This window comes from Oryza glaberrima, chromosome 3 (assembly GCF_000147395.1).
Source record: "Oryza glaberrima chromosome 3, OglaRS2, whole genome shotgun sequence".
Taxonomy (NCBI): Eukaryota; Viridiplantae; Streptophyta; class Magnoliopsida; order Poales; family Poaceae; genus Oryza; species Oryza glaberrima.
The window spans coordinates 2,045,260-2,073,153 of NC_068328.1; the positions used below are offsets into that span (position 1 = coordinate 2,045,260).

General features: G+C 41.1%; 3 protein-coding genes across 7 annotated transcripts; 2 read left to right on the top strand and 1 right to left on the bottom strand.

Moving 5' to 3' along the window:
• The first annotated feature begins 3,958 nt into the window (after positions 1 to 3,958).
• On the top strand, positions 3,959 to 6,951 carry LOC127768775 (cyclin-dependent kinase inhibitor 5). The gene is made up of 3 exons (XM_052294422.1): positions 3,959 to 4,453; positions 6,250 to 6,453; positions 6,593 to 6,951. The coding sequence occupies exons 1-3, from the start codon at positions 4,062 to 4,064 to the stop codon at positions 6,660 to 6,662; spliced, it is 666 nt and encodes a 221-aa protein (XP_052150382.1). The 5' UTR covers positions 3,959 to 4,061; the 3' UTR covers positions 6,663 to 6,951.
• A 5,985-nt stretch (positions 6,952 to 12,936) lies between these two features.
• LOC127769041 (protein NPGR2) lies at positions 12,937 to 17,497 on the top strand. Of its 2 annotated transcripts, none has more exons than XM_052294741.1 (6): positions 12,937 to 13,219; positions 13,769 to 14,019; positions 14,597 to 14,846; positions 14,943 to 16,159; positions 16,444 to 16,594; positions 16,758 to 17,494. In XM_052294741.1, the coding sequence occupies exons 2-6, from the start codon at positions 13,849 to 13,851 to the stop codon at positions 17,072 to 17,074; spliced, it is 2,106 nt and encodes a 701-aa protein (XP_052150701.1). In that variant the 5' UTR covers positions 12,937 to 13,219; positions 13,769 to 13,848; the 3' UTR covers positions 17,075 to 17,494. The 2 variants fall into 2 exon arrangements, with proteins under 2 accessions (XP_052150701.1, XP_052150703.1); XM_052294743.1 differs by having other exon boundaries at positions 13,086 to 13,219; positions 13,855 to 14,019; positions 16,758 to 17,497.
• Positions 17,498 to 18,531: 1,034 nt separating this feature from the next.
• On the bottom strand, positions 18,532 to 27,599 carry LOC127766495 (uncharacterized). 4 transcript variants are annotated; one of them, XM_052291548.1, is made up of 10 exons: positions 27,425 to 27,599; positions 24,710 to 26,358; positions 24,484 to 24,621; positions 21,054 to 21,125; positions 20,772 to 20,813; positions 20,550 to 20,639; positions 20,312 to 20,419; positions 20,136 to 20,228; positions 19,797 to 19,876; positions 18,532 to 19,718 (listed from the first exon to the last, which is right to left on the bottom strand). In XM_052291548.1, the coding sequence occupies exons 2-10, from the start codon at positions 26,258 to 26,260 to the stop codon at positions 18,998 to 19,000; spliced, it is 2,895 nt and encodes a 964-aa protein (XP_052147508.1). In that variant the 5' UTR covers positions 26,261 to 26,358; positions 27,425 to 27,599; the 3' UTR covers positions 18,532 to 18,997. The 4 variants fall into 4 exon arrangements, with proteins under 4 accessions (XP_052147508.1, XP_052147507.1, XP_052147510.1 ...); XM_052291547.1 differs by having other exon boundaries at positions 24,710 to 26,366; XM_052291549.1 differs by lacking the exon at positions 19,797 to 19,876 and having other exon boundaries at positions 19,606 to 19,742; positions 24,710 to 26,366.
• Positions 27,600 to 27,894: the final 295 nt, after the last annotated feature.

A 27,894-nucleotide genomic window follows, 5' to 3' on the forward strand; every position in this document is an offset into this window, starting at 1 on the left:
TGGAGTTGGCATAGAACAGAATCCGCCTAGTTTGGCGTCAGCAGCAGCTGTGTGCATGCTCTGTAGCAGCTGAATTCAAGGCGTGTCACTGTCCAAGCTGAGCCCGCGAATGAAGAGTCAGGGCCGGGAATCGCTGCCCGCAGTGCAATCAAAGACCTGCTCCTTAAACTATTCTCCCCTCTCCCTGCACAGTGGCACCAAACCTAGCTATAGACAGTAGCTAAACAGCCAGTGCCCTGCCCTCTCTTGCTCTTTCTCCTCTCTCCTCCCGTTAATATACACGAGAAGTAATTGGACCGTTTTGATACAGCTCCCTCCTAATTTAGGGGTGACGGAAATACTGCTCCGTGTTTACGACATAATTACTTTTTTTTAGAGAAGAATCGTAGCAATGACAACGACCAACACCAGACGGTGTGATGATTGAATAAAGCAGGAGGAAAAGAAAAAGGCTAACACCCTCGAAGGCAGTAGCCAGAAAAAAGGTAAAAACACACACCGCCATATACCACGCACCAATATCGCCTATACATAACCTAAGAAAATATTAGCACCGGATCGATCGCCGCTAACCAATAAATAAACAAACACCAAAGCAGAGCGATAATTTTACTCTATGTTATTCAAAACTTAAAAGTATTTGTTACAAATTTTACTTCACGGGAGAAGAATATAGTAGGGGTTGTACCAAACGTGTATTTAGGTACTCCCAAAATTAAAAAAAACTCTTTAGAACATTATATATATTCTTTTGTTGTGACAAGTTATAGTGGTAGTATAATTAAAAAAAGTTAAAAGTAATTTATCTTCTACAGATATTTACTGATATAAGTGTAGTTGTGAGCTTTCGTGTCCAATGTAAAGCTACTCCAACATCTCTTGATTTTTATGAAGGAGGAACGAATTAGTTAAAGTGATTGAGCCGTATCTTCTCCATTCAAGTTTACAATAAACATGGCGTACAACACCGTACGAAGGCGACCCGACGAGGAGCCACGTGTGTGTAGATGTACTAGGCGCCGACACACGGACTCGCTCGCAATTAACGCATTTGACAGTTTCTGCGAAGGAATTCAAGTGCCCTTCCGAAGAAGTAATGAGCGTCTCGCCGTTTTAGTACGTAGTACTACTACACGTACGGGAAGAAGATATGGAGATCGACGAGGACGGAGTACTACACGGCTACTCCAGCCTACAGCCTACACACCGTGTGTCACGGCACGATGCAGGCATTGGCATTAGTGTGTTAATTGCTGGTGGAATTAGTGAATTACCTCGTCTTCTAATGGGAGTGTTTCGAAAATTTGAAAGTTTGAAATGGTGATTAGTACGTACACGTGAAGTACGGCCTAGCTCCCCAGTATTTGCCGGCTTTGGACGTACTCGTGTAAATTCCATGTACCGGAAAGTTGAACCACTTTTCATTCTCTTTTAAAAGTGAGGATAAACATGCGTGCACGTGGCGCAAAAATCAGGGCGCATTTGAGGGGCTGTTTTTTTCTTTTCACGCAAACTGAATATTCTTCTCGACGGTGTTTCGTGAGAATTCCATGTAGAGAGATAAAACTGTGAGAAACGATATCATCCATTAAAAAAAGGTTTTCGGTTGTCTAGAAATTTCCTATAGTTGTTACTCCTAATTTAGCTATTCAGTAACGCCATTAACATGATATTGACAGAAATTATTTTTTTTATATAAGTCAGAATATGAAACAGTTGAAAACTGTATGAAACCTGTATCCAGTTGTTACCGGTTTCTTCGCTAATCCATGACCCATCATCTGTTGCTTACTTGCTCGTTCGGTCTTTGGGACTTTCAGCAATTCCGCACCACCCGTGGCATTGATCGCGCTAGCAGCTAAACTCGTCGGCTCTAAGGTGTGTTTTAGTTCTCACTAAAATTAAAATTTTAATTAAAATTAAAACGATGTGTTGAAAAGTTAAAAATTTGTATGTGCAGGAAAGTTTTGATGCGATAAAAAAATTAGACATTTAAAGAAAAAGGTAAGAACTAACCCAGGCCGTGCTTTTAGCTTAGAAATTTACTGAAATCAGGCGCACGGTGACACATCGGTGGAGCCCGCGCGACAGACGGAGAACCCATTTTTCCCGGTGCAACCGGCGCGGCGAAGAAAAATCCGCAGGAGAAAATGGTGGCAGAAACCGGAGAAAGGGTGACGGGGGTTGATATTAGGGCTGTCTTTAGATTAAAGTTTGGATCTAAACTTCAGTCCTTTTCCATTATATCAACCTATCATACACACTATTTTTTAATCGCATCTTCTTTAATTTTAATCAAAATCTAAATTTTCCTCTGAACTAAACACATGCTAGGGTACGAATGTAGGGTAGCCATTGTCAGCAGTGCAGCAGCAGTAAGCTAGGAGTAGTATAGCAACAGGCATCGTATCAAGGAATTGAAATCGGGTTGCTGACGGGAGAGGTTCAATTATGTTCATTCAGAACACTGCTCCTCTTTACTGTATTTACTGCCGTCTGGCTTGTTTTTACCTGTTCGGAACCGTAGTGCAATATCAAGATCCTCTCAACTTCCATCGAAAGTGAGTATGAAACGCAAACCATGCAAAAATTCTATTACAATTTCTGAAATATAATTGCCAAAGTACTGATACAGATTTTTTTTTATTCCAGTTGACCTTTTAGAGGTGCACGGTTTGGACGAGTTTCAATCCACATGGGTAGTCCAAAAAATACGAAGGAATAAAAATAAATACCCATAGTTCATAAGAACTTTTTAAGAAGAAAATGTCCTACACCTTATCTCTATAGTTACTTTAGGAAAGAGAAATTTCCTTTGATTTCCTATATTTTGTTCCTATACAGATAAATTGATATTTAAGAAAAATATTTTTAGGAATAAAAAATCATTGGTTTTCCTCTATAACCGAGCAAGTCCCTACAATATAATTGAATCATAAGTATAATTACATTTTGAAAGTTATGTTTTAAAAAGATATTTGGTGTTATAGATTAGGTATATATTTGACATCGCCATCCTCCAAAAATGTTGGCTACGTTCTAAAATAGTGAATCTGGACATAATGGGTGATTAATCCTAGAATAATGTATCTAGACAGAACCTATGTCCAGATTTATTGTTATAGGATTCTAGGCAATATTATGAGTATGATGAAGTAATTGGGTTCGTGACTATCAGAAATACCGCGTACCATTTTAATGGAAAGTTATATTTAAATATGGAAATATAGCATATAAGAAAGATAACCTCCTTTGATGAGAATAGAAAAACAGAATTACATATTTGTATAAATACTAGTCCCAAAATGGATGGATCGAATCATAAGCCACAACCACGAGAGCTACGCTAAAGACCAATAAGGAGGAATTCAATAGTTAGCTATCCACTCCAAATCGTCATATTAGTTATTGGTGTACACTAGTCGGCAGGCTAGATTAGCTAGCTTGCACCCCCTTTGTAATCTAATTCGTGTAAAAATACTTATCCCTGTTTTCTCTACCGTAATCTTAAGTATCCCTTGTTATGACTGTTTATTTTGTTGTAATCTCACGTATACCTTGCTGTGAAACGGTCCCCGTACTAAGAAAATACTGTTGTCGGTATCGCCCGTCAATAAAAATAGTTTGTAAGTTTTTTAATAGTCAATTCCAAAATTAATTAATGCAGTTCATGTACCCCTTTTTAATAGAAATCAGTTTATATCTGGCGTAGGATAAGAATTTTCCTAAACTAATTTTACTCATTCGACGGTACTAGTACTCGTACGATTCATCCCGAGAAACCCTCCCATGTCCCCACGGCCCACCCAAAAGCCCCGCACGCCGCAACAGCAACACCCGTCTTCCCCGAGAGGAGGAGAATCTCACCCAACCCAACCCAACCCAACCCACTCCGTTTCTCTCTCTTACCTAAGCCGCGTCCTCCTATCTCCTACCCCCTCTCGCTAAATACCAGCGAAGCAGTCGCCCGCGCAAACGCGCGCCGTTTCCCGCTTCCACTCCCCTCCCCCCCATTATTCCCGCGATTCTCCTCCCTTCCTCCCGCCGCGCGCGCCTTGGCCATGGGGAAGTACATGCGGAAGGGGAAGGTGTCGGGGGAGGTGGCGGTGATGGAGGTGGGCGGGGCGCTGCTCGGCGTCCGCACCCGCTCCCGCACGCTCGCGCTGCAGCGGACGACCTCGTCGCAGAAGCCGCCGGAGAAGGGGGAGGGGGACCCCGGTGCGGGCGCGGGCGCGGGGGCGGAGTACCTCGAGCTCAGGAGCCGGAGGCTCGAGAAGCCGCCTCCGCACACGCCGCCGGCCAAGGAGAAGGAGACCGCCAGGAGGGCTTCCGCCGCCGCCGCCGCCGCCGTGAGGATGCCGGCGGCGCCGCAAGCGGCCGAGGAGTTCGAGGCGGAGGTCGAGGTGTCCTTCGGCGACAACGTTCTTGACCTCGACGGCGACGCCATGGAGAGGTAAGAGATTTGTTTCTCCCCCCACATCTCTTCTGTTTCCTTTCCTCCTTTTTCTCGGATTCGTTTCTTGTGCTGCGTGGCCGCGTGGGTTTTGGGGTTTAGGGTTTATCTATAACCCTGAACTTCCAACCTAAAATACTTCCTTTGTAATCCGCGCTGCTTGGTTTTGATTCTTTCTACTGCACTTGCGCCGCCGTCTCATGTCTTTAGGCCTGAGTGATGCGTGCACGATTGTTTTCCCCCCTTTTGCTTCAGTTCTTGTTGCGAAATATAGGAGCCCTAAATACTTTGATGTCTCTATGTAGTGAGGTATTGGTGAAATTACTTCGAAGATTTACTTAATCCTCTACTTGACTTCAACTCATATTGCAATGGTTGGAGAGGCTAGACTTCGTTGGACCAAGCAATGGACTCCAAGAATCAGTTTGTTCTAGAAAACTACTGTGCATTTCAAGCCCCAATTAAAATGGTGTTGCTTGCGCCTAATGATGACTCGCTTATTAGTGGAGTCTCCTCTTCCTCTTCTCCGGTGGCCGTGGCCTCGTCTTTTTCCATAGTGGAAGGGGAAAGTTGCCTCCTTTCCCCTTTCTCCTATAGCCGCACTTTGTTTTTTGCACTGGTCTCTCTAGTTGGGGCTTGTGGCTTGGTTGGTGGTGGTGGTGGTGGTGGGGCTAGCAGGCAGGGACCTCATCTCCCAATCGTTTAGATATCGAGAGCCTCATCTTCTTCCCTTTTGCAAGAAATTTCAATCGCCCCATCATCCTCAAAGGCACCACAGCTGTCGCACTCAAGATCCCATTTCTAGCTTGGTTGCTTGCTCACTTGCTAGTTGGTACTCTACTACGAGCCATGTGTCTCCCAGAAGGCAAGTAAATGGCCATGGCATTAGCAAAGCTGCTGCCCATCATTAGCCATTTACCAGAGGAGTGTCATCAACATTGAATGCTTCCAGTCTTCTTGGCTGTATGGGAGCATTGGTCCTTGAATGGACCACCCACCTCTCTTCAAATGTTGAGGTGAAATGGAGTTCCCTCAACCGAAAATTTTTATCTTTAACTCAGCCTTTGCAATTAACCCTTGATTCTTCTTTTAAAAGAAGAAGAAAAAGGAACACAGCTTTACTAGTAGTTGCTGGTTAATCCGGCACTCAAGCTTAAATGCTTCTTTTGACAAATTTTCAGTGTCACCGTGCAATCTTAACTATTTTTAGTCGTATATTCTTGTTTATGTGGTCCTTTTCGCCGGCATATACATGTTGAAAAACGCTATTTACTTCACTTGGCTCTGTTAGGCCCAGTGGTTGTTTGTCCGTACTTAGTGTGCTACACCAACAATCAAGTACCACCTCATTGTGGGGGCATTTGCTAGGAAGAGACAAGAGCTTGATAAACGAGAAATGAACCGTTTGTGCTCGATCGATTGTCATCTGTTGTCATCTCATTTCACCAACACAGCTTGCATTTTTGAAGACACGTTTCAAGATCTGAAGCACTTGGTATAGGGATGCTGGCTGAAATCTACTGTCGTCCAAAGCTGAATGTTGATTAGTCTGTCTACAGTTCTGTTCCTCTGATAGTGGGTACCCTGGCATTTGAAAATGTTTGTCTTCAGTGCAGCAGGTTTATGTGGCCAAGTTAGCGTTAGCTCAATTTCCTTAATTTAGTCGGCTCTGCCTCTGCTTTGGTTTTTAAACCTATAACAAGAATGGAAAATGTACTTGTTAGATTCTTGTGTATTTCTGCCTCTGAACTCAATCTTTTTCGAGCTATTTGTTCATATTCTGCTATTGCTTGCAGGAGTACCAGGGAGACAACGCCTTGCAGTTTAATTAGGAGCTCAGAAATGATAAGCACCCCTGGCTCCACAACTAAAACCAACACCTCGATGAGTTCCCGGCGCAGAATGGAGACCTCTGTTTGTCGTTACGTTCCGAGTTCTCTTGAGATGGAAGAGTTCTTTGCAGCTGCTGAACAACAGCAACATCAGGCTTTCAGAGAGAGGTAAGGACTTTGTTCTCATTTTTTTTTCACTTGCACAATTTGCTAATTTGATTTTTTTGTTCTTGATAGTACAGTTATTGGTGATTATTGTTATAATGAAATACATTTGCTAACGTTCAATATTCTCTGTTCTAATCAGGTATAACTTCTGTCCTGTGAACGACTGCCCACTTCCTGGACGGTACGAATGGACAAGGCTAGACTGCTAGATTTTCATCTTGAGAGCTCCATTGATCTCTCCACACAGTTGACTAGCACCACCATGGCAGAGACAAAATGCAATTCGATTAGGTTTCTTCTCTGTTGTAAAAAAAATAGAGTTAGTCAGTAGCTCAATGATCTTGTGTAACAAACATAAGTGATGTTGAGTTACACATCCTGATCCCCCCACCAACATGTAACCGTTAACTGCTCATTCTGTAACGAACCACCTCTTTTAGGCCTAGCTTTATTATCTGTCCCCAGTCGATTTAATGAATTTAGTTAGAATTTCTCTAGCACCTGCCTTCTGTTTACCCACTGAAGATAAGTATTTGCAGTGATTCCGGAGGTGCTGTGGATTTGTCTACGGGAAATATGTGTTATATTCTTAAAAGCTGTTTAGTGCCTGACCTTATGAAATTCTCTATAGCTTTGAAGGGCTGGCGAATCTAACACAGGAAACTGCTTATGCTCTTTCACGAGGTTGCATCTTGATTCGTGCTCTACTAATGTGTGATGATGGGTGTAATACATTGTTGCTACTTGCTACTGTGCATTGTATGTTCCTTTCTACTGTGCTGACTGTATAATGGTCTCTCGGTGAGCAACCAATGTCTGACTCTGTGATGAGATGAACCATTCTATCTTTACTTTTTTACTCGCAGGTAAACTGGTAAAGTTCATCTTTTTAGTCAAATACGGAGTATGTCAGTGCAATTGCAACAACGCAACCTGCTTCTTTTACCTGTTTTTAGGGTCCTTCCCTCACGGCTAATGTCCTTTTCTCTAACCTTTTCCTGCTTTCCTCTTGCTTTAACCATAGTTCAGGAAGCATTGCGGCTAGTTGTGACTTGTGAGCAATTTGTTCTGTCTGATTTGAAACTTTCAGTGAGATGGTTTTGCAAAACTTCTCTTTGATGGAGTTGCAAAACGGTGTCCATGGCGTCAAAAGCTGCCCAAGTTTCCATGTACATCGATAATGATAAAAAAAAAGTATCCAAGGTGCAGGCACATGTTCTTCCTTTTGTTTATTCTGGTGTGTGTATACCTGAAGGTGGCAAACTGGCAAATCACAGGTCATGGGATCATCTGGTGTCTATTCTCTTCTACTACTCTCTTTCTTCAGCGATAAAAGTTACTACTCAATACTGAAATGAGGTTCCAAAATCTGGAACTGAATACAAACTTTTTATCTTTTGTAAATTTTTACAAGATCTTTAACTCATGTAAGTAATAGTTCGTGGTACTAGTAATAAGTCTATGCTTTACCAAAGCACACGGCTTTCCATGGTTTAATATGTGTTTGTGTACCCGCCGTCAGAAAATGTGAACTGCAGCACTTGGAGAAACAGTTACTGAAAGATGCAACCCTGCCTAACTGTATGTGAAACAGTTACTGAAAGATTTAAGCCAATTTATTTTCTTTTTACTATTACTACTATAGTTGTTCCATGATGCATGCTGGTACCACGAGAACAAACAATTCAGCCAAGCTATTTGGATTTTGTGTGCATCAGGAGGCATCAAAATCCTGTTTTTATCGTCATCCGAAACAGTCCTTGAAGATATTGATCTGCTGTGCCAATCCAATGCATGGGAGTATGTAAGCAGATGATGAGACAGTTCACAGCTGGAGCTGCTCCCCCTTAGGATGCCAAATGAGTTGCAGTGGGGCTAATCCATTTAATAATGTGTTGACAAGCAGTAGCAGCATCAGCAGCAGTGGAGCTGATGCTCTTCCTCCATGGTCTTTGCACAGCATTCAGGCATTGTTAAAAGGGGCTCACTGATGGAGTACTGAAGGCATCGTTAATTCGGAGTACTGATCACTGCAGCTTTGTTAAATGCTGATCATAAGATTCTATACTTTAGCTTTTGTTACCTTTCAAAAGATTTGCAGTGCTCCTGCAATGTTAACGCTTTGCTACAATAGATTGAGCGGAACATTGGTGATTTCTTGTTACTACTTACTACTACCCTGCTTTTCTCAGAAGAAGCCTCAGCTTCAGCTTAAAAACGCAGCCTCAGCTTCAAGAACAGCAGAAGGCAATAGGATGCAAATGTTTTGTATCTGCGGATTCTGCGCTCAAGCCGCTCATGTTTGCAGCAGAGTCTTTCCACATGGCTGAAAGTTTCCAATATCGCCCAAAGTGGAGTACTATCTTATTGCTTGACCTAATAGGTTGCTCTCGTATCTAATTCCTCCATTTCAAAATATAAAAATTTCTGTGTGTTTCTCAAAACGTATTTGGACCGAGAGATGTCCATATACATTTTAAAATGACATCTAATCCTTATATTTCCATTTCCTCTGCTCAAGATACACACAATTATTTATTGTCTTTGTCTAGTGGAGTACTCGATTCAAGTGGAAGATACCTTTTGCATTTTGAGTTACGGAGTATCATTGTTTGTGCATATATTTTCCCGTGCAGTATGCTGTATAGTACTACTAGTACTATGTTCAGACTTCAGACAATGGTCTCAACTCTCAAACAACAGCCTTTTTGCCCTTTTTATATATTAAAAAAACTGCAGCAACTGTTATACTGGCATAAAGGTTGCTGATACCTTCTGTACATCTGAGGTACCTGTACTTGCTAAATTTAATTTTCTCAAAAAAGTGTACCAAGTTTTGAAAGTCATACTGTAAACAAATTTGAAGTACGGAGCTCATGGATCCTGGTATAGCAGACTAATCATTATTTAGAACTCATGCAAAGGTCCCCATAACATTTGCTCCCAGGGCCTAGAGGTTGATTCATTTGACTCGTATTCAGATTTCAGATACGTTAGCAGTATTCAGTATTCACTACCCTACATTGCAGCCGCCACATCAATTAAATATGATATACTCCTAGTAATTTTTATCAGTATAACCAAGCTAATTATCAGCAATCGGAATATCAGATAAGAGATTAGCCGTCGAGAATCAGATCAAACAGCAATATATTCAACAGTCATTGTAAACACTTGCCTAATCTTGTTTTCAGATGTCCACTGCTCGTCTTATTTATCAGAAAAGAGACAAAAACATGCAGGACTCATCGAGCAGTATTCTTGCAGGATACTATACATATAGAGTACAGTATCATTGTCAAAAAATGTTTTCTAAGGGATCTTTGCATTGGAGTAAAAAGGGAAAACAGATGGTTCAGTAGAAAACCTTAGGGCCATGCCTGTACGAGTTGCAAGATCCTACAGGGAGCTCTTCTGCACTCATGAGCAGATATCCTGACAGTTTTCAGATGAACAGTGAAGGGACAACACTTTCTTTTTACTGGTACTCCCTATTTTTCTCCATTGCAGAAATTGTTTACTGTATGTGCCAGGTGTATATAAACACACCATGTCGTCACTGCACAGCATCTTGTTATTGTCGCTTCGCCTGCATTGCATTTCACTGAACATCAGTGCATTGCATGATAATATGATACTGCTCGGATAGGCACTGTAGCAGTGGCCTTGTGGGCCTATATACCACTACTATCGAATTCTTTTTTAAGAAAAAGAAAAAGAAAAAAATAGTTATTTGGTTGGTCGTCGAAGTTTACCATGTTAAATTTTAGACGTATCATAATTTCTTAGGTTAGTGTTTTGATCGTCGGCCGGCAATTTACCGACGTTTGCCCGGAGTAGGAGTATTTAAAAGCGAGTCATCAAATACTCCACAGTTCTGCCCTGCTCAGCTCAACTGTGAGATGTGATGAATGCCTGTGGCAGCTGGAGTTATGGGGAAAGAAAGAAAAGGACCACATGATGGAAAATGAGGCGAGTATACAAATACTGGCAACTCCATGAAGCATCAGCTGGCGTACTATCACTTGGATTCAGCTCCTGGCAGGCGCAGGAGATGGCCATACTGTATTTTTCAGCATCGCCATACTGTATTTCTTCATAACTCATAAGTACTCACCCCGTTTCATATTATAAGTCGTTTTGAATTTTCTTTTTAAAGTAAAACTTCTTTAAAATTTGATCAAATTTATAAAAAAACCATAGCAACACTTACAACACTAAATTAGTTTCATTACATCTGACATATAACATATTTTGATAGTTTCTTTGTTTTGTGTTGAAACTATTGCTATATTAAGTTCAATTTTAAAAAAAGTCAAAACAACTTATAATATAAAATGGAGATAGTAGTACCCGGTAGGTTCGCGCCAAATTAAGCCCGGTGGTTTTTTTGAAAGGGGGAAGAGGCCATGGAGACATGGAGTGGCAGGATGACAGGAGAGCCAGCGCCTGACCGCAAGTACTCCCGCGCCATTGATGGGTTGTGCATTTGATGCACCTGCACTGCCCTGATTGTCCTCGTGTGGCTGATCAATCATCACCTTGGTTGCTCGGGTCGAGCAGGAGTATTTTCGTTTCAGATTGATCGGTGAGGGTTTCAAATCTCCCTCCTTTTCTTTCTTTGTTTATCCTGCCCCGTTCAGGAGTGGCGCCATGGTTTTGGGATTTGTTGTCAACTGTGATGGGGATCATAACGATAGTAATATCCTCTGCTACCATTGCCTGTATGGTGAAGTGTCGGAAACAGTAATTTGAAAACGAGTGAGCTAGCATATCTTTTCTTTTTTACTTTTTCTTAACGAACTAATGTTAGGTGTGCTAATTCCATTAAATAAAGTATGACTAAATTTTTTTTACAGGTATAAACCGTTTTTTTTAAGAAAAAAAACACTAAGGGGTAAGCTCCAAGAGACGTTTTGCTCCTGCTAAAGCCAAGTTCTTGGCTTACTCCTTGATTTTTGCCACTGGCGCCACTGTGGACAACTCTTTATGCTGGAAAACTATTTGGTTCTTTTCCTTCCACACCTCCCAACTCCCAAGCCACGAGCAAAATGAGCGAGCGAACTACTTTCTTTGGTACACCTTCGGCGGTTGCTAGCACTATCCGCAAGGCATGTACCGGCGTAGATGCATGCCACCTCTTCGGTCTAAGTTCTCATGAGCTACACAAGTTGATAGCGCGTTCTATATCCTTCTCGTGTATCTACATTCCACGATGAGGTAGTAAGCTGTTTTCCATGATGTGCCGGTACATGAGACAATAAGAGTTGTTTCGAATATGCAAGAGGCTTGCATGTCTTTATACTCAATCCGTCAGAAAATATAAGCACCTGAGTTTTTCTTTATGTGGATTAAGGGAAGGGGTAAAGTTAAATGTGGAATGATTATAATTGGTTGCGATGAGTAGAAATACATAGAGAAGTTAGTATATTCTTGTACAAATTTTGAACATTAGAATTAAATATATTTTGGGTCAGATGAATTTTAAGACAAAGAAAGTAGTGGTAGCGTACTGATGTCGTTTAAGAAAAGTTAGAATGCAATGAAAGATACTCCTAAGTAGCTGTTTTAGCAAGCGAAAAATACACCCTCTTTTTTTTTTGTCACAGGCCATGGTACTAGCAGATGGATCGGCCCAGCTGTGTGGTGCCATCATAGCCAGGCTTTGTGGCCAGCCCACAAATTCTTGGGCCTCGCACGTGGTGGACATGAGGCCCAAACAATGGCCTTGCCAGTCTGGCCGCAGCCGCGTTGGCACCCGGCCCAACAACGCAGTCAAAGTGGAAAAAAGGTAAACGCTGGCCACGTGGTCCTCGGTGGCGGCTCCGAGAAGCCCGACCGGTGGGCCCGGTCTCCCACGACTTCGTTTTATGACACGTGGGCCCGCAGAAGGAGAACAACCTGTCGGTTCCGGTACGGTGGGCCCGGTCTAAGCTGTTTGCTAATCCACTTTTAACGATAAATTAATCCAGGCGTGATCTCCCGGCGCCCACACGCGAAAAGCGCCACACCTAGCGTTTCACATATTTCGCAATACGTCCCTTGAAATTTTTCACAAATCAAACGGAACCACATCTCCATCCTTTGCCTTTTTGGCTTATTATCAACGACAACGAAAATTTAAATTTTAGAAATATTATAGTAGGTTACGAGATTTGTTTTCATCGCATTTCATTTCACAACATTACCTTTTAATTCGATAAGAACATAAATATAAAAGTTTAGTCATTTTTTTGTTTGTTTTATTCTTTCTGCATGGATTATTAGCTGTTGGGCAAACAATGTAAATTGTTCAGCTTAAAGAAACTGCTCCTGGAAAAATCCAAATCAATTTCACAAAAAAAAATAAAACTGTTTATTTTAGGTGAGTGTAGCTGCAAGTATATGCAACACTCGGAAATTCAGTAACAAATGCACTAGTTTATTATTCCTCAAAACTGCGAGGAGCTTTGTGAAAAAAATTATTCCCTTCGACCCAACCTGTTCTTACGTTCGCCTTCAACTCCGCGATCTCCAGTGGCCAATTAGGCTTGCGTCTCTTCCTCAGATTTGGCTGCAGAATTTGAAGCGGTCTTCCACCTCTCAATCCCATCGCCTCCCTCCCCTCCCCTTCCGCCGCTTCATCTGAATCCACAAGGATCTCGTCCACGCTTCTGGCCCGCGCCTCTTCCCAGTTTTGGTTGCTCGAATTTCAGCCGAGCTGGTGTTCCGAGCGATCGATTGGAGAGCAAAATTGGATTTCGATTTGCGAGCTGAGCTGTTTGAGGTGAGTTTGCTGATTCGAAATCGGGTTTCCCTTCCTGTACCGAAGGTGAACGAGTTCTTTATACTGTTGTATTCTAGTTTTCTCTCTCGGAGCAATCGCCAGCCGATTTTTTCTTTCATAAATTTCGTTTTTTATTCTGTCGAGTGCATTAAAACGAAGTTGAATTGGTAGAATTAACATTTGTCTATGAATCTTGCAATTATTCCTTGTTTATAATTTAGGATCCGTGGTTTCCTGGATTCTGCATGTTTGGAGGCGATTTTGCTAAGTGTATGGAATTGGTTTTCCAGTGGCAAACTTGTGTCAATTATCATATTTTGAAGATTATTATTCAGTTTTCTCCATCATTCTTTTTCTTGATGATATACAATTAACCGTTATAGCCATTAAATTGTGATAAGTTGATTGCATTAGGTAGAAACTGTACTTTGTGCAGGACAATTCTTCAAATTGAACCCCTTCTATGTAATATTGTGGTACGCCTAGCAGTCATAAAAGGCTCAGCTCTGAATACATGCTCATTGGTTCATTGCCTGTTATTTGCAACAGTAAGAGCGAGTGAAAATGATGGAGCAGGATGGAAGGTACTGAGGTTGGGGTGATTCAGTAAATTATTTCGTTGGCTGGCAATGCAGTGCTTCTGCCCTGGGGCGAAGATGAACAGGATCGAAAAGGCAGCCCGGTCATCGGAGATCAGCAAGCACTCATCTACGAATGGCGAGATCAAGCAGCACATCAACAATATTGATACTGAAGAAGCTGACTTTCCCCTCCAGGAGGGAGGTTCGCTTAACAGTAAGGTTGGTTTCATTTCATGGCATAAATTCTCATGACACTTTTTTCGCAGTACATGATCATCACTTGTAATTTCCTGCTTTGGTGTACAACTGAACATTTCCTATATGCCATATATGATTGTGTCCATAACTGAAATCACCAGACAAGTCCATGCATGACCTGTTGTTTATACTCTTTACTGTAACAGTGTATGTGCGATGAATATATTTGTGTCCCATATTTATGCCCATAGAAGAATTACTCTTAATGAAATTGTCTTGGCACAAACAATCTGCATGCGTCTTCCCTTTCTCATTGTTTCACTACAAGTTATATAGGAGAGACCTTATGCTAGTTTACCATCCTGATCAGATTATTTACAAGAAGACATTTTTGCAGAACATAGTTGGAACATGTGCATTGTGTGTGCGTTTTCATGAAAAAGTACACCAATCATTGCATGAGTACCACATTAGCTTTTACCATTCATTTTCTTATGCGTGTCTGCATGTCTCAATTATATTGTAATCTTGATAGCTCTTAGAATATGATGCTCCAAATTAATTCTCTCATGGTATTTGTAAACACCGCAATTTTCAGGAGGCAAGAGCATTGCTAGGAAAGGTAGAAAACCAATATGGACACGCTGAAGAAGCACTACGAGTGTTCAGTGGAATAAATATGCCTGCATTAATTCCTAAGGTGAAAATGTCTATCATTAGAAAAGTGGACCTGCAAAAGGCCCAGTTACATTCCAGCTCTCCTTCATTGCCTTTTCATGCTGCTATTCTGCTACTGGAGATTATATATTTCAAAGCTACAGCACTTCGCAATCTTGGAAAAATCGAAGGTATATGCCTTTTTTTTTTCTCTTATCATGAAATATTTTGCTCGTGTCTGTGATAGTATTGCAACCATAACTTCAACTCAATTTGGTATTTTTTAGAAGCTACAAAAGAGTGCAGTAGCATATTGGATGTTGTGGAATCTGCACTACCTGAGGGTTTGCCAGACATCTTTGGTGATGACTGCAACCTGAAACCAACACTATGCAGAGCTGTTGAACTGCTTCCAGAGCTATATAAATTAGGGGGTTTTCATTTTGAAGCTATCTCTTCATACAGGAGGGCTCTTTGGAGTAACTGGAATCTTGATGAAAAGACAATTGGTAGGATACAAAAGGAATTTGCGGTTCTTCTCCTATATAGTGGCTGTGAAACTTGCTCTCCGAATCTTCTATCTCAGTTGGATGGCTCATTTGTACCTCGGAACAATTTGGAAGAAGCCATTCTTCTTTTAATGCTTCTATTGAGGAAGTTCAATCTTAAGAGGCTCGAGAGGGACCCAACTGTGATGCATCATCTGACATTTGCATTGTCCATGTCAGGGCAGTTAAAACCACTAGCTATTCAGTTTGAAGAATTATTACCTGGAGTATTACACAACAGAGAGTGGTCGTACAATGTTGCTTTGTGCTACCTAGCAGAAGAAGATGATCTAATCGCCCTGAATCTGCTCAAAAGGATATTGGTGTCTGGAGAAGATTCCAATAATCTCAAAGAACTTCTCCTAGTTTCCAAAATTTGTTGCGAGAACAGTGTACAAGGTGAAGAAGGTACTTTGTATGCACGCAGAGCCCTAACTAATCTACATGGAGGTTGCGATCAAATAGAGGTTACTGCTGACCTTTTGCTTGGCATTTCCCTTTCCAATCAAGCTAGATTTGCTACGACCAACACAAAGAGAGCCTCTCAGCAGCGTGAAGCGTTGGAAGTGCTCGGTATTTCTGAAAAGAAGATGCATGGCATAGATTTTAGGGTACTATACAATCTCAGCCTTGAAAATGCCAAGCAGAGGAAATTGGATACAGCAGCTCGTTATGCAAAGAAACTGTTGAAATTAGAGGCTGGATCAGAACTCAAGACTTGGCTCCTTATGGCTCGAATAATGAGTGCCCAAAGACGGTTTGAAGACGCTGAGTCCATTGTAAATGCCGCGCTAGATCAGACTGGAAAATGGTTTCAAGGAGATTTATTGCAAATTAAAGCCAAAATGCAGGCTGCACAGGGTAAATTTAAGAAAGCAGTTGAAACATATACCCAGCTTCTTGCTGTCATCCAGCTAAGGACAAAAAGTTTCAATGCTGGGATTTCTGTGTTAAAGGTGGATACCCCTCCTCTAAATCTATCATGGATGGTTTTTAGCAGCATATTCTATATATTTTTTAATCTCCTGAACCCAACTTAACGACTCATGGCACCTAGGATGACATGAATCCCGTAAAAAATTTAAAACATCCATTTTACATAGTAAACTTCAATATTGTTGTTGGGAATAAAATTATCGAAATAGAGGGATAAAGCTTTTATATTTGTTAATTACATGTAGTATGTGATTTCCTTTTGAAAAATGTAACACCTTTGGTACTCGTGTGCCACTCTTTGCAGGGCTCTAAGGATGATAGAAGTCTGGAAATAGAGACGTGGTATGATCTGGTCCTTCTGTATATAAGAATGTCACAGTGGAGGGATGCAGAACTTTCCATATCAAAAATAAAAGCTATCAGCCCATACTCTGCCTTGGCTTTTCATGCTACAGGTGCTTCGTGTTCTATTCATAATTCATCATGATGTTCCCTTTTCTTAGAATCATATCACTGTATTAGTAGCAAATCTTTTTCAGCAGATCGTCAGAAGATAATGTTGTTTACTTTACCATGAACTCATTGTCTTAAGTATTTACGAAGTTGTTTGCCGTGCAGGAAAGCTACATGAAGCAAAAGGTTTTCTAAAGGAAGCTCTTCGAGAATACTCAACAGCATTGGACCTTGAACCTAGACATGTACCAAGTTTGATATCAACAGCTATTGTTCTTCGACGGCTTGGCGAGAGACCCTTGCCTGCTGTAAGGTGTTTCCTAACTGATGCATTGCAATTAGACAGAACAAATCATATTGCGTGGTTGAACCTTGGCTTACTATACGAAGATGAAGGGAGCAGTTCAGCACTTGAAGCTGCTGAATGTTTTCAGACTGCTGCTCTTCTTGAAGAAACTAACCCAGTAGAACCTTTTAGATGACACAGATTGTACTCAAATTGAATGTTTTAGGGAGATTGCTATAGTACACAAAGTACTTTCACAACACAGTTTCTAAACATTTTTTCCTCTTCTGGTGCATTCTTTTTGTGCTTCACCATCCCAACATTTAGGAGAGGAGAGTGTGTAAAGTGCATAAATTACAAACACGTACACGTGTACAATTGTTACCCCATATTTTTGACATAATATTGAGATTATAGCATGACACAATTCCTGTTCAATCAATGGTTCGCAACTATTCTTCATATATGCATTTATAGATGCATAAGTAGTTCAGACTTCAGAAATTCAGAAGCCATTTGTCCCAAGGAATACATAACCATTTGTCCCAAGCTCTAGTAGTCTAGTTTTTTTTCTCTTATGTATGTACTCAACTACATATTAGCATATGCTAATCTAAGGTCTGCTCTAGAAAAATGTTTGGTAATTACCAGTTGCAGCGTGTGTGGAGTCGAAGCACATGCCAGCGCCCATCACCCATCGAAGAGGTTGGAGAGGATGTCCCTTTTCCTGTAATGCACGTGTGAATCAGTACAAGAATCAAAGTGCTGACATCGAAAAGCAAAGCTGATCAGCAGAAGAATGAATAGCTTCTCTGCTCACGCGCCGGCGGCCATGGCGAGCGTCTGTCGCATGCCCTGATCCCCTCCCTACTCATGGACTCATGGGGCCAACGAGCATGGATGGAGAAGCTGAAGGGAGATCTTGAGTTTCCAACTGAGGAAAGGTGGCAAGGGGCGGCGGTGGCTCCGGTGGGGAGGAGACGGTGATGGCTGCCCATCGACGCCGTGGACACGCTCACGCGGCGGCGGAGGCGGCGGGCAAGAGAAAAAGGAAGGCGAGAAGCAGAGGGACCTTTTCCAAACTTTTCGGCTTTCAGTTCTTCAGAAATGGGCCGTGGGCTACTTTATCTTCAAAGTCCAAGCCTAGTCTGAAACGCTGTCTTTAGTAGGCCGAATTCACCGACAAATCCGACACAAGAAGCCCAACCAAGCCCGTCGTCTTCTTCGAGCTCCTCCCAAGTCTCAAGCGGAGTTGCTTCGAAAGTGGACAGTTTAAGGCGGAGTTCTTTTCTAATTTTCTATTAAAGATAATGATGTAACTAGAAAACACAAAATAAAAAATCATTAGCACACGATTAATTAGTTTTAATTATTATAATCTTAAAAATAGATTATTTGATATTTTAAAATAACTTCTATATAAAAATTTTCGCATAAAACATACATAAAAATTTTCACATAAAACATATATTTAGTAGTTTGAAAAGCATGTTAATACAAATAGAGGTAAAATCTATTGATACACAAAATCTATTGAGAAGGTACCACGTGGTATCCACCTATTCTATTGTAAATTTGGTAACCTAGGTAATATGAAATACCAAATTTTACATAAATTTAGTACCTCATGGTACCTCTTCAAGAACCGTAAAATTGCTCAAATCCAAAAAGACATCATACGTTACTGCCAATACACAATCCAACACCCCAACACCTGGGCTACATCTGCTGTTTTTGTCTACCTGAGAGAAAGTACCTTGAACAATATTGATCTATTCGAACAAGGGAATGTTCATATTTCCCTGGTTGCAAAAGAAATACAAGCTGCAACTTCAGATAATGATCACGTGTACCATATTGTTTTCGCCCCAAAAAACAACTATCGAGTCTATGACTACTGACCCCTGTATTACCCTTCTATAAAGAAATACATCAATTCTGATGAAAACTCATCGAGATTGTCAGCCTATGCATCCAAAAGACCAAAACTACGAGGCTAGTTCATCAGAATCTTTTCCCAATGACGAAAACTCACTGGGACAACGAAAGCTTTAGCTTCCATCAGTACACTCCAATCTTTCCCCCCAAAAAGAGTACATCTGAATCTCAGCACTGGAAATCACCTCGGATACTTCTGTAAGTAAAGATCATGTGGAGCATATCCTGCAGAGACAATCCTGCTGCCAAAACGCCGTCCATGTAGTGAATGAGCTGCAGTGCATGCAGCCTCTTTGCGCAAGAACTCTACAAGTATACAGCCAGCTTCGAGCGCACTGGTGTTTGAAGCCAAAGCGTTGTCTCTAGCATCAACTGCAGGTGCCTTCTCTGTGTTGCTTTCACTCACACCAGCACCACCTTGTTGCTCGTTCTCCCTACCAGATTTGTCCGCTCCATCTCCAGGTACTGTGGAACAAGAAGTTTCCAAGGACGCCGGATCTGCATCTGCATGCCCTCTCTCTATAGTTCCACAAGCATCATCTTGAGCATCCGTAGAATCTGTCTGATCAGCTTCCACTCCTTGATCAGTATTCTCGTCTCCTGCTGTAGGTGCATCACACTCGCCACGTGTGTCAAGATTTTTGTGGTCCCGACCCTTGGGAATAGAATCTGTGTCAAGCTCTACGGGATCCTGGACCTCACAAATAGAAGGATCAGGAACATCTGTACTCTGATTCAACACAGAACATTCCGCTCCAGTCTCAGTGCAGCTGACACTGCCACCATATTCTTTGGGCTCAATCTTGGTGGATCCATCTTCACACTCGGTTATGGTATCCCCTGTAGTGTTGTCACTGCTAGCAGGGTACTTTACGACATTTATGGATTTCACAGCTCCAAACCTGTCATCTTGCCCATAATGTAAGCTGAAAGCACCATAATAAGTCAATACAACAGGAATGCAACAGAATCACCTATACCTTGCACACTCCACACGTACATCTTCCAATATTTCCTCCAGCTCAGATTTTGAGAGTAGCAAATACTCTTCTTGGTCAAACTACATTATTTCATGTTTGTAAACAACTCACGAGTTTGTACGTAATAAATGTGAAAGACAGTTTGTTAGTTCTGTTGACTGACTAATAAAAGTGGCATGCATCAAAGATACAATGGTGGGTTCCTATATCATTTGGAGAACACGTACAATAACAACAGTCCATAATGCATGGAGGAAACATGTTACGCTGCTAATGGTTTTGATACAAAGAGAGATGCTTGAGGAAAAACTTATGAACAGAGTTGACACTACGACATACCACATTTTTTAGCTGCAGGACTTTTGTTGGTTCTTCAAGTAGTGATTTGGCACTGTCAGGAATTCCATAAAATGGGGAAGCTTCATTAAAAGCCTGAAATTTCAAAGGAAACAGAGTGGGACTTAATTCAATGAAATGGAAATGACAGAAAATGAATGAATCTAAAATGTTTGAACCTGCTCGGTAGAGTTAGGGAACACATTAACAGCAGTTAGGATGCCTCCACCAAGCTTCATCCCATTGAGGCCAGCACATGCCTTCGATGTAATGGAGTGATCAATGTACTGCACACATCAAATTGATAAGAAATCAGCTTAAGTAATATATTCATCTGGTCTAGTTTTTTTTTTTATCTTCTCCATCAATGACATGTTTGAAAAAAACGATTTAGTTTAGTACCAGAGCTTTCCATACCTCAAGAAATGCACATGCCCCACCAAGGTCTTCATTAAAAAGAAAGCGGTAAGCAGCCAACGGACCAAATGAACTAACAATTTCCATGAGCTGAAAGAGGACAATGTAGAAGCTTCTGAGGGATAACCGGATAACAGCTAATAACCACAATACCACATGCAGAGCATGATCACTGGATTAAAACAAGTTATGCAAATATACTGGTGGATGCTTTTGTATTACCATCTCAGATGAAATCACTCCAGAAATCCCAGCGATGAAAATCTGCAAAAGTTAAAAAAGTTGAGACATCCGATGAAAGCTACTAAAGTTCCTAGATAATCAAACCTATATGTTTTATATTAACTTCAATTAACAGCGGATGTACGATATCCATGTATCAAATATTTGGCCAGAAAAGTAAGAATTTCTATCAATCAGAAAATGCAAATATTTTTTCACCGCCTCTGGAAATATAGTCATCCATATCATAGATATGAGAATGGACTGGCTCTGGCAAGTTACCTTGTGTGGTGAATCTGCAACGACATCGGATATCAATTTAATCTCTTCAGAAGGCTTCTTAGGAGCAACATGCTGCATGGAACAGAAAAATATAACACAACATTAGGAAGAAAGATTTTACAAACTATAATCTGTTCCAAAGTTGCAAAAATCATGCTATAGAAAAAAAATGCAGCAAAAAAGTATGTATGTAGAGGACATCAGAGTAATGATCTGAGTGCAAACTATGTTGATAGCAAATATAATCAATTAACCATTCATCGCTAGTTAGACTTGGCTCTTAGCCCTCTGTTCTACTGAATGTAACACTACAGAAGGCATTATCACAATCTTAAACTCAGGAGCTGTCGAGACATGCATACTTTTTTACACAAGGGCATAGTTTTTTTTTTATCAGGTGTACGTCTTCCCAAAAACACTGATATGTCATGTGCCTAGGGGTAGTGAGTTCTGTATTGGTGTCATTTGTTGATGCTACACGGTATTATAGACTTATACTGCCATAGCAAAATATTCTTGGTTACATCAAATAACGACCACCAAACAGCGTGCATTCTTGATTTTGTAGGCAGTTTTGTAAGTAGCAAATCAAATTGAGAGCAGAAAAAATACTTAAAAATCAAACATATAAATTGAGTAAGCAGTCTGAAAATTCACACAAAAATGGCATGTCACTGTATACAGCTGATTGAGAAAGATGGTTGAATAAAAAAGATGGATCATGCGATACTTTGTCAGTTTACAGAATGAAACTACAGACAGGATCTCTTCTGTGAAAGTGCTCTTTTTCTGTTAGTAATATAGTTAAAATGTCCAGTAAAATGAGCTATGCCTTTGTGGCTCAAGATAGCATATGATTTTTTCAACAAGACCAAATTAAGCTGAACTTATTATCTTTAACACAGAATTGTTGAAAATGTATGAAAACTATTGCTTTAAGAAAAGGGTACTGAAATCTCACTATAACACAATAGTTAATTAAACAAGTTTGGTCCCTTCTATTGTCATTAGCATTAGCATTAGCATTTAGTAAATATCAATGCACCTTAGTGCTACAGACAGTAAAGGGTGATTAAGGTGCTTTATGGTAGTAAGAAATCCAAACCACTTAAGTCGCAGAATGACATGCACTAAAAAAAAAAGCTTCAGAATGCGAATGTGCTTCAAGCAATATACTCATTACAATACTGAACATCAGAAGCAGACTAAGTGCATGTGCATTTTGAGTAATAAGAATTGAGAACAAGCCATCTAAAAACAAGAGGAGAGACAATAAATCATTTGTGATTCCTGAAACCACTTATATACGTGTCACACAAATCAAGCATATTGACACAAACCACACTAGATGTCATGTTAACTTACATCAAACAATGTTTGGCATCTTTAGTGGGTTCCAAAAAGGGTGGAGAAACAAGCAAAGGAAACCAATGTAAGGGTGAATGGTTGGCTTCTAAAATGACCGAATGGTTCCTATACTAATAAAATTGTGTGATCATAATTCTAGTAGAAAGATTTTTCGTTCCACGTTCACATTGGTCTATTGTCCACTCATATTAGAATGGGAATATGGCTAACTTGACTGTTATCAACTATCACATTGTGCTTGTTGCCATGAAACAAGATTTATGGATATTCCGAACCAAGACAGGAAGGTTATCTTAGCAATCAGCATGCTCAAATCTTCACTAATAATACATTTACTTGAACCATGTTGTGCAAGCTGTCTTCCTAATTTTTCCATGAACTGAGCACCATAAGGACTCTGCCAGCAGTGTAATCAGCAACCAATAATTCTGGAAGAAGCAGCAGTCACATAATATTGACATTACACCTTGAATCCTGCTTAAAAAATCCTTTGCTTCACCATCCTGAACGTGAATTATGACATACCCAATTAAAATACCCTATTTAAAAGATTCCAACATGACCATCAGATGAGAACTTCTCGGGTGATATAAATATATGCCATGAATAAATCCAAAAAAAGAACAACTACTCTGGAATACTGTTTGCACCATGATAAATATTAAGAAACTACTCTAAAATATTTTTTTCTTAAAGAAATATATCAAAGCATTTAATACCACCCTATTCAAGCAGAAACAAACATAGCATTTGATACCAACCTAGTCAGCACTTCTCACTCTAAAACTTGGACAGAGTATTAGATTGTGAGTAAAATGTAAACGCCTTAAACATGGTGGTCCATTAATTATTTAGATATAAAATAATGCAGTCTATGGACACAACACTCCAAAATTGAATGCGCAGATGTACAGCAAGGAACAAATCAATATTTGCAGGCCCAGCAGTTTCTCTGCCACCATTTCACAATTGAAAGTAGACATTTGTAAGCTATAAGCAGCTTAATCAAGAGAGTCTGCTCCATGAAATCCTAGCATTGCCATTTATTACAAGGGTAGTACTGAAAACTTTAGCATCTGGCCATTAAAAAGAAGTCTCCAAGAATAAAATGGGAAAAAAATTAAAAAAAAACATGCACAAATTCAAGAAAGGCCAAACAACCAACATGCACATATGGCTATATTATTGTCAATCATTTCTTCTAAGTAAAGCCACATCGAAAGGGAAACCTTTCATAGCTGCATAGAATTTCATTTATGCCGTAAGCATGTGAAATGTTCAGGAATCCTACAAACAAAGAAGAGAATAACGAGCTACATGCCTTCATGTATTAATTATAAACTAGGGGCACATAGTTAACATTAAAAGACCATTTATTGGTACATTCAGCATCACTCGGCTATAAATAAGAAGTAAAATGGCTGACGCTAGAGGATAACCAGATGTCCAGAAAGTAATTAACACTACTTCAAGATATTTGGAAGGTTGGTCATAACCTAAGACTAGCAGTCAGAAGGGAAGGTGGCCTGGAGGGAGAGTTGATATAAGCAAAGTTGAGTAAAACCTAATCAGTTACAGGCAGACTCAGATCAAAAGATGCAATTCCAATCTGACTAGGTCATGCAATATACCAATGACATACAGAAAGATTACACAAACCAAATAGGTGGAATGACAAGGGTAATCTTGTATTCTGGGAACGTGTGAGCATGTTATATGGCACGTCGCCAAATTTTATGTAATAGTACTATGCAAAATAGCTATATACTGATAAATCATAGTAACGCTAAGATGTTTGATCAGCCCACCAGACGTTATTTTAGAAGTAAAGCCAATCAGTAAGAACCTCTCCATAAATGTAATACAAGTATTGTACAGTTGCAATTATCTGAAATTACTGATGACTTCAATAAATATAATGGAAAAATAGAACAGCTGAGAGATTGTCGCAACAAGAATTTCTAGATTTTTTTTACTTGGAATCATCTAGATCAAAGCAATACGCAGGCAAATCTGAAAATCATCTGTTGGCAAGAGAAGGTGAGAAAGGATGGAATCTTACTGCCATTTCAACATATTCTTTGGGGCGTCTAATTTTCAAAGAAGATCCACCAAAAGACCGTCCGTCAAAAGAAAGAGCTGCTGTAGCATCCTCTGGTGTAAGAAATTCAACAAAGGCCTGACGTTTGTCCTTGTTTATCTGCATTGAAGGAGCATGGCATATCACTAGATGCTATTAAGAAACATTTGCAAAGCAGTACCGAAAGGTGAGATGGTAGTTTGCTCACCACACAACTGAGGCATGGTTGTTTGGACCTCTGGATATGGCTCGCACTAGATGACAGCAAGAACTCATTCAAGCAGCCAATCAGCATGTCTTCTGTGGCTAAACTTGGTAGATTTTCAATGTGCAATCTCCTGAGTGGTCGGGTTGCTTGTGTCAGCTGGACAGAATCAACAGCCAAATTACTCCCTGTCAATACAGTTCCAATTGTAGTGTTTGGGTCCTGCTTCGATGTGGTAAAATTGACTGGAACAGTGGAATCCTTTAGACCAACCGTTGACTGCAAAGTGGTAACAAAATTAGATAGATCTGTTGCCACAGGAAGCTGATCCCATGTGGCTGATTTCTTTTCTGGAGACCGAATAACCAGAGAAGCAGTCTTGATAGTTGTCTGTTCATCTTTTGGTGCTGTTTTCCTTTTCCTTGGTGAATATCCACCAAGCCGACTTTCATATCTCCGGTAAGATCCACTACTGTATCCATCATTCCAAGATGTTCTATGTCTGTCAGTTTCAAAATGCTTCCTTCTTGATTTGTCCATGGAGTGATATGGAGGATAATAATCATGGCCATGTCCACGATAGCTATGCCTTTGTTCTCTTGAGGATGGTGAGACAGACCTGTCATGTCTTTCTTGATAATGATCCCTGCTTGTCGACCTTCTCCTTTTTGACCTGGGCTCTTCATGGTGCAGTTTTGCATTCTCTTTCCTCCCGTCTTTTCTATCAAAATGTCTGGGATCTTGTAATCGCACAGCATCTTGTTTCTTCAGTGTGGGTCGATCAACCTGAGAACTCTTCTCATCATCAAAGCCACGGCTTTTTCTCTTTCCATCAGTTAGCCTCTCACTCCTCTCCTTGATTCTATCATTACCAACTGGTTCATCAATCCATCTTTTCCCAGGTCTTTTTTGGGATTCCTGTATTGTTGCATCACCGTCTCTTGCTGTAATCTCACCATGGTTTCCACCTCTGCTTTTGCCAACTCGACCACTCGTGTATGTGCTAAGCTTATGAGAATTATGATTGCCTTTGTCTTTGTCAACTAAATGACTATCATCTCTTGTGGAGGACCGCTCTTTCTTGGAGCTCTTCTTTGGTGCATCTCTTTGATCATCTTTCGATGGGACCTTCACTTTAACTTTCAAGTTATCTATCTTGGAGATGTCTTTTGGCCTATGTTTCAGGTTGTCTTTCTTGGAGACCTCTCTTTGCATATCTCTCATGTTGTCCTTTCTACGCTCTTCCCTTGGCGTATGTCTCATTTCATCCTTCTTGGAACCCTCCCCTGGTTTATCACTATTATCCTTTTTGGAGCCCTCCAAAGGCATTTCTCTGACATCCTTTCTGCTTTTGGACCCTCTTCCTGATTCCAGATGATTGGATTTACCATTACTGTTCTCTTCGAGCCCTTCCTTGGTTTTCTTAGCTTCTGAAGCAGTTTTCTTTTCACGACGCGACATGATATCCTGAATGCTCAAAGGCCTTGTGCGAGCAGCCGTCCCATCACTAGTGATTCTCCCAGAATCCTTTTCGTTCTGTACTCTTCTACTCATCTTGCCCCGAAACCAGGAATTTGGACAAGATAATGAGGTCCTAAATTATTTGAGTTAGCATAACCAGAGGATCATGACAAGAGCAGTGCCTCTTCTTCCTGCAGAACTATACCAATATAAGTGTCAAAACGATTCAACATATTTTAAGCCATAAGGATACATCAGAGAACCAGCGGTAATTGTCAGTAATACACAAAAGACACACTGGTGCAAGTGTAATGCAACCTCATAATTAATAACGGCAAGAAAGGGCATGTGCATTTAGGTATGCATAAGTCTTAAAGAAGAGTCATACTCATCCACAACTATATTGAACGGCGCATCATACATTTTTAACAAACATGAAGACTTCGAGATGTCAAATTGTTTTGCACCAGAACTAACCCAACAAAGAACACAAGATGTCATCAAGAACAGCAAACCTCCAGTTTGACCACCTAAACCTTGTTAGATCAGACTGAGAACAGACAATGATCAGGTACAAGTTCCTCTTTTTGCAGATAGCGCTGGATGACGGTGCTGTAGCAGTAGCACTCAACAACAACACTACCAACTTTTTTGTGAAGTTAAGCATATGCAGCGCATCCCTAATCATCTCAATATAAACAGCAAGTCATTCTAGTGCTAAGGCCCAGTTTGATTGCCATCAAAGAAACAGACAACCTTGGAACTGATTCCAGGAGAAACCCAAGCTACCCAACAACCTAAAAGCGGGCTGGTCTTAGGGTGTTGCCGTTCAATTTGGGATGAAATTTCCCACTAGCACGTACAGAAGTCGCAAATTCGATCTAACCTAGGTCATTTATCCTCATCCTTAACTCATTCTCTCACGCATTTCTCCTCTTCCTTAACCCATTCTCTCACGCGCAACTTTTGGGGGCGCCCACGCCGTCGCCTAACAACTCCTCGCCGGCGACCCCAGCTCTCAGGTCTCCCCGCCTCCTCAGCTGTCCCACCCGTCCAGCCTGCCCAACCTCCTCGCCTTCTGCCCCTCCGCCACTCCCGACGACCGCCACCTTCCCCCATAGCCGTGCAGCACCTAGAACTAGTTCTACGCAAGCAGCCCAAAAAGCTCACGCCCGTGACCCCCCAAACCATCGCATCAAAACCTCCGGAATGGAACACTAGAGCGGGAGAAAACCATCGATGGGCAGTAGCAAGCACCTGGGGAGAGCGGAGGCGGAAGCGGGTGGCAGCAGGACGCTGAAATCCCGGCGCGGTGGCGGCGGCGCGGGTGGTGGCCGCGGGGGATTGGCTCCGCCGCGCGATCCCTTCTCCTCTCTCCGCTCCGGGCTCCTCCGCCTCGTGGTGAGATGAGAACGAGACAGCCACCGAGAGTGAGGAGGAGGCCTGCGGGCTGCGGCGAGTTGGGTTGCGAACTATAGATGGGCCGGAATCTACGGCCGCGTCTGGCTTGGACTGAGAAGCTTTGTGCTGGGCTACAGGGCTTAGCTTGGGCCTCATGGTTTGGGGAATTTTTTTCATTTTTAATTTTAATTTTTAAATATTTACAGAAATATTATACCATCCAAAATATTTACACAAATAGCCCCTGCCGCTTAAGTGAAGGGCGGCAAGGTGTGCACATTTTACACTTAGGTCCCTTGCTGCCGGGGTTAATGTAATTTTTTTAA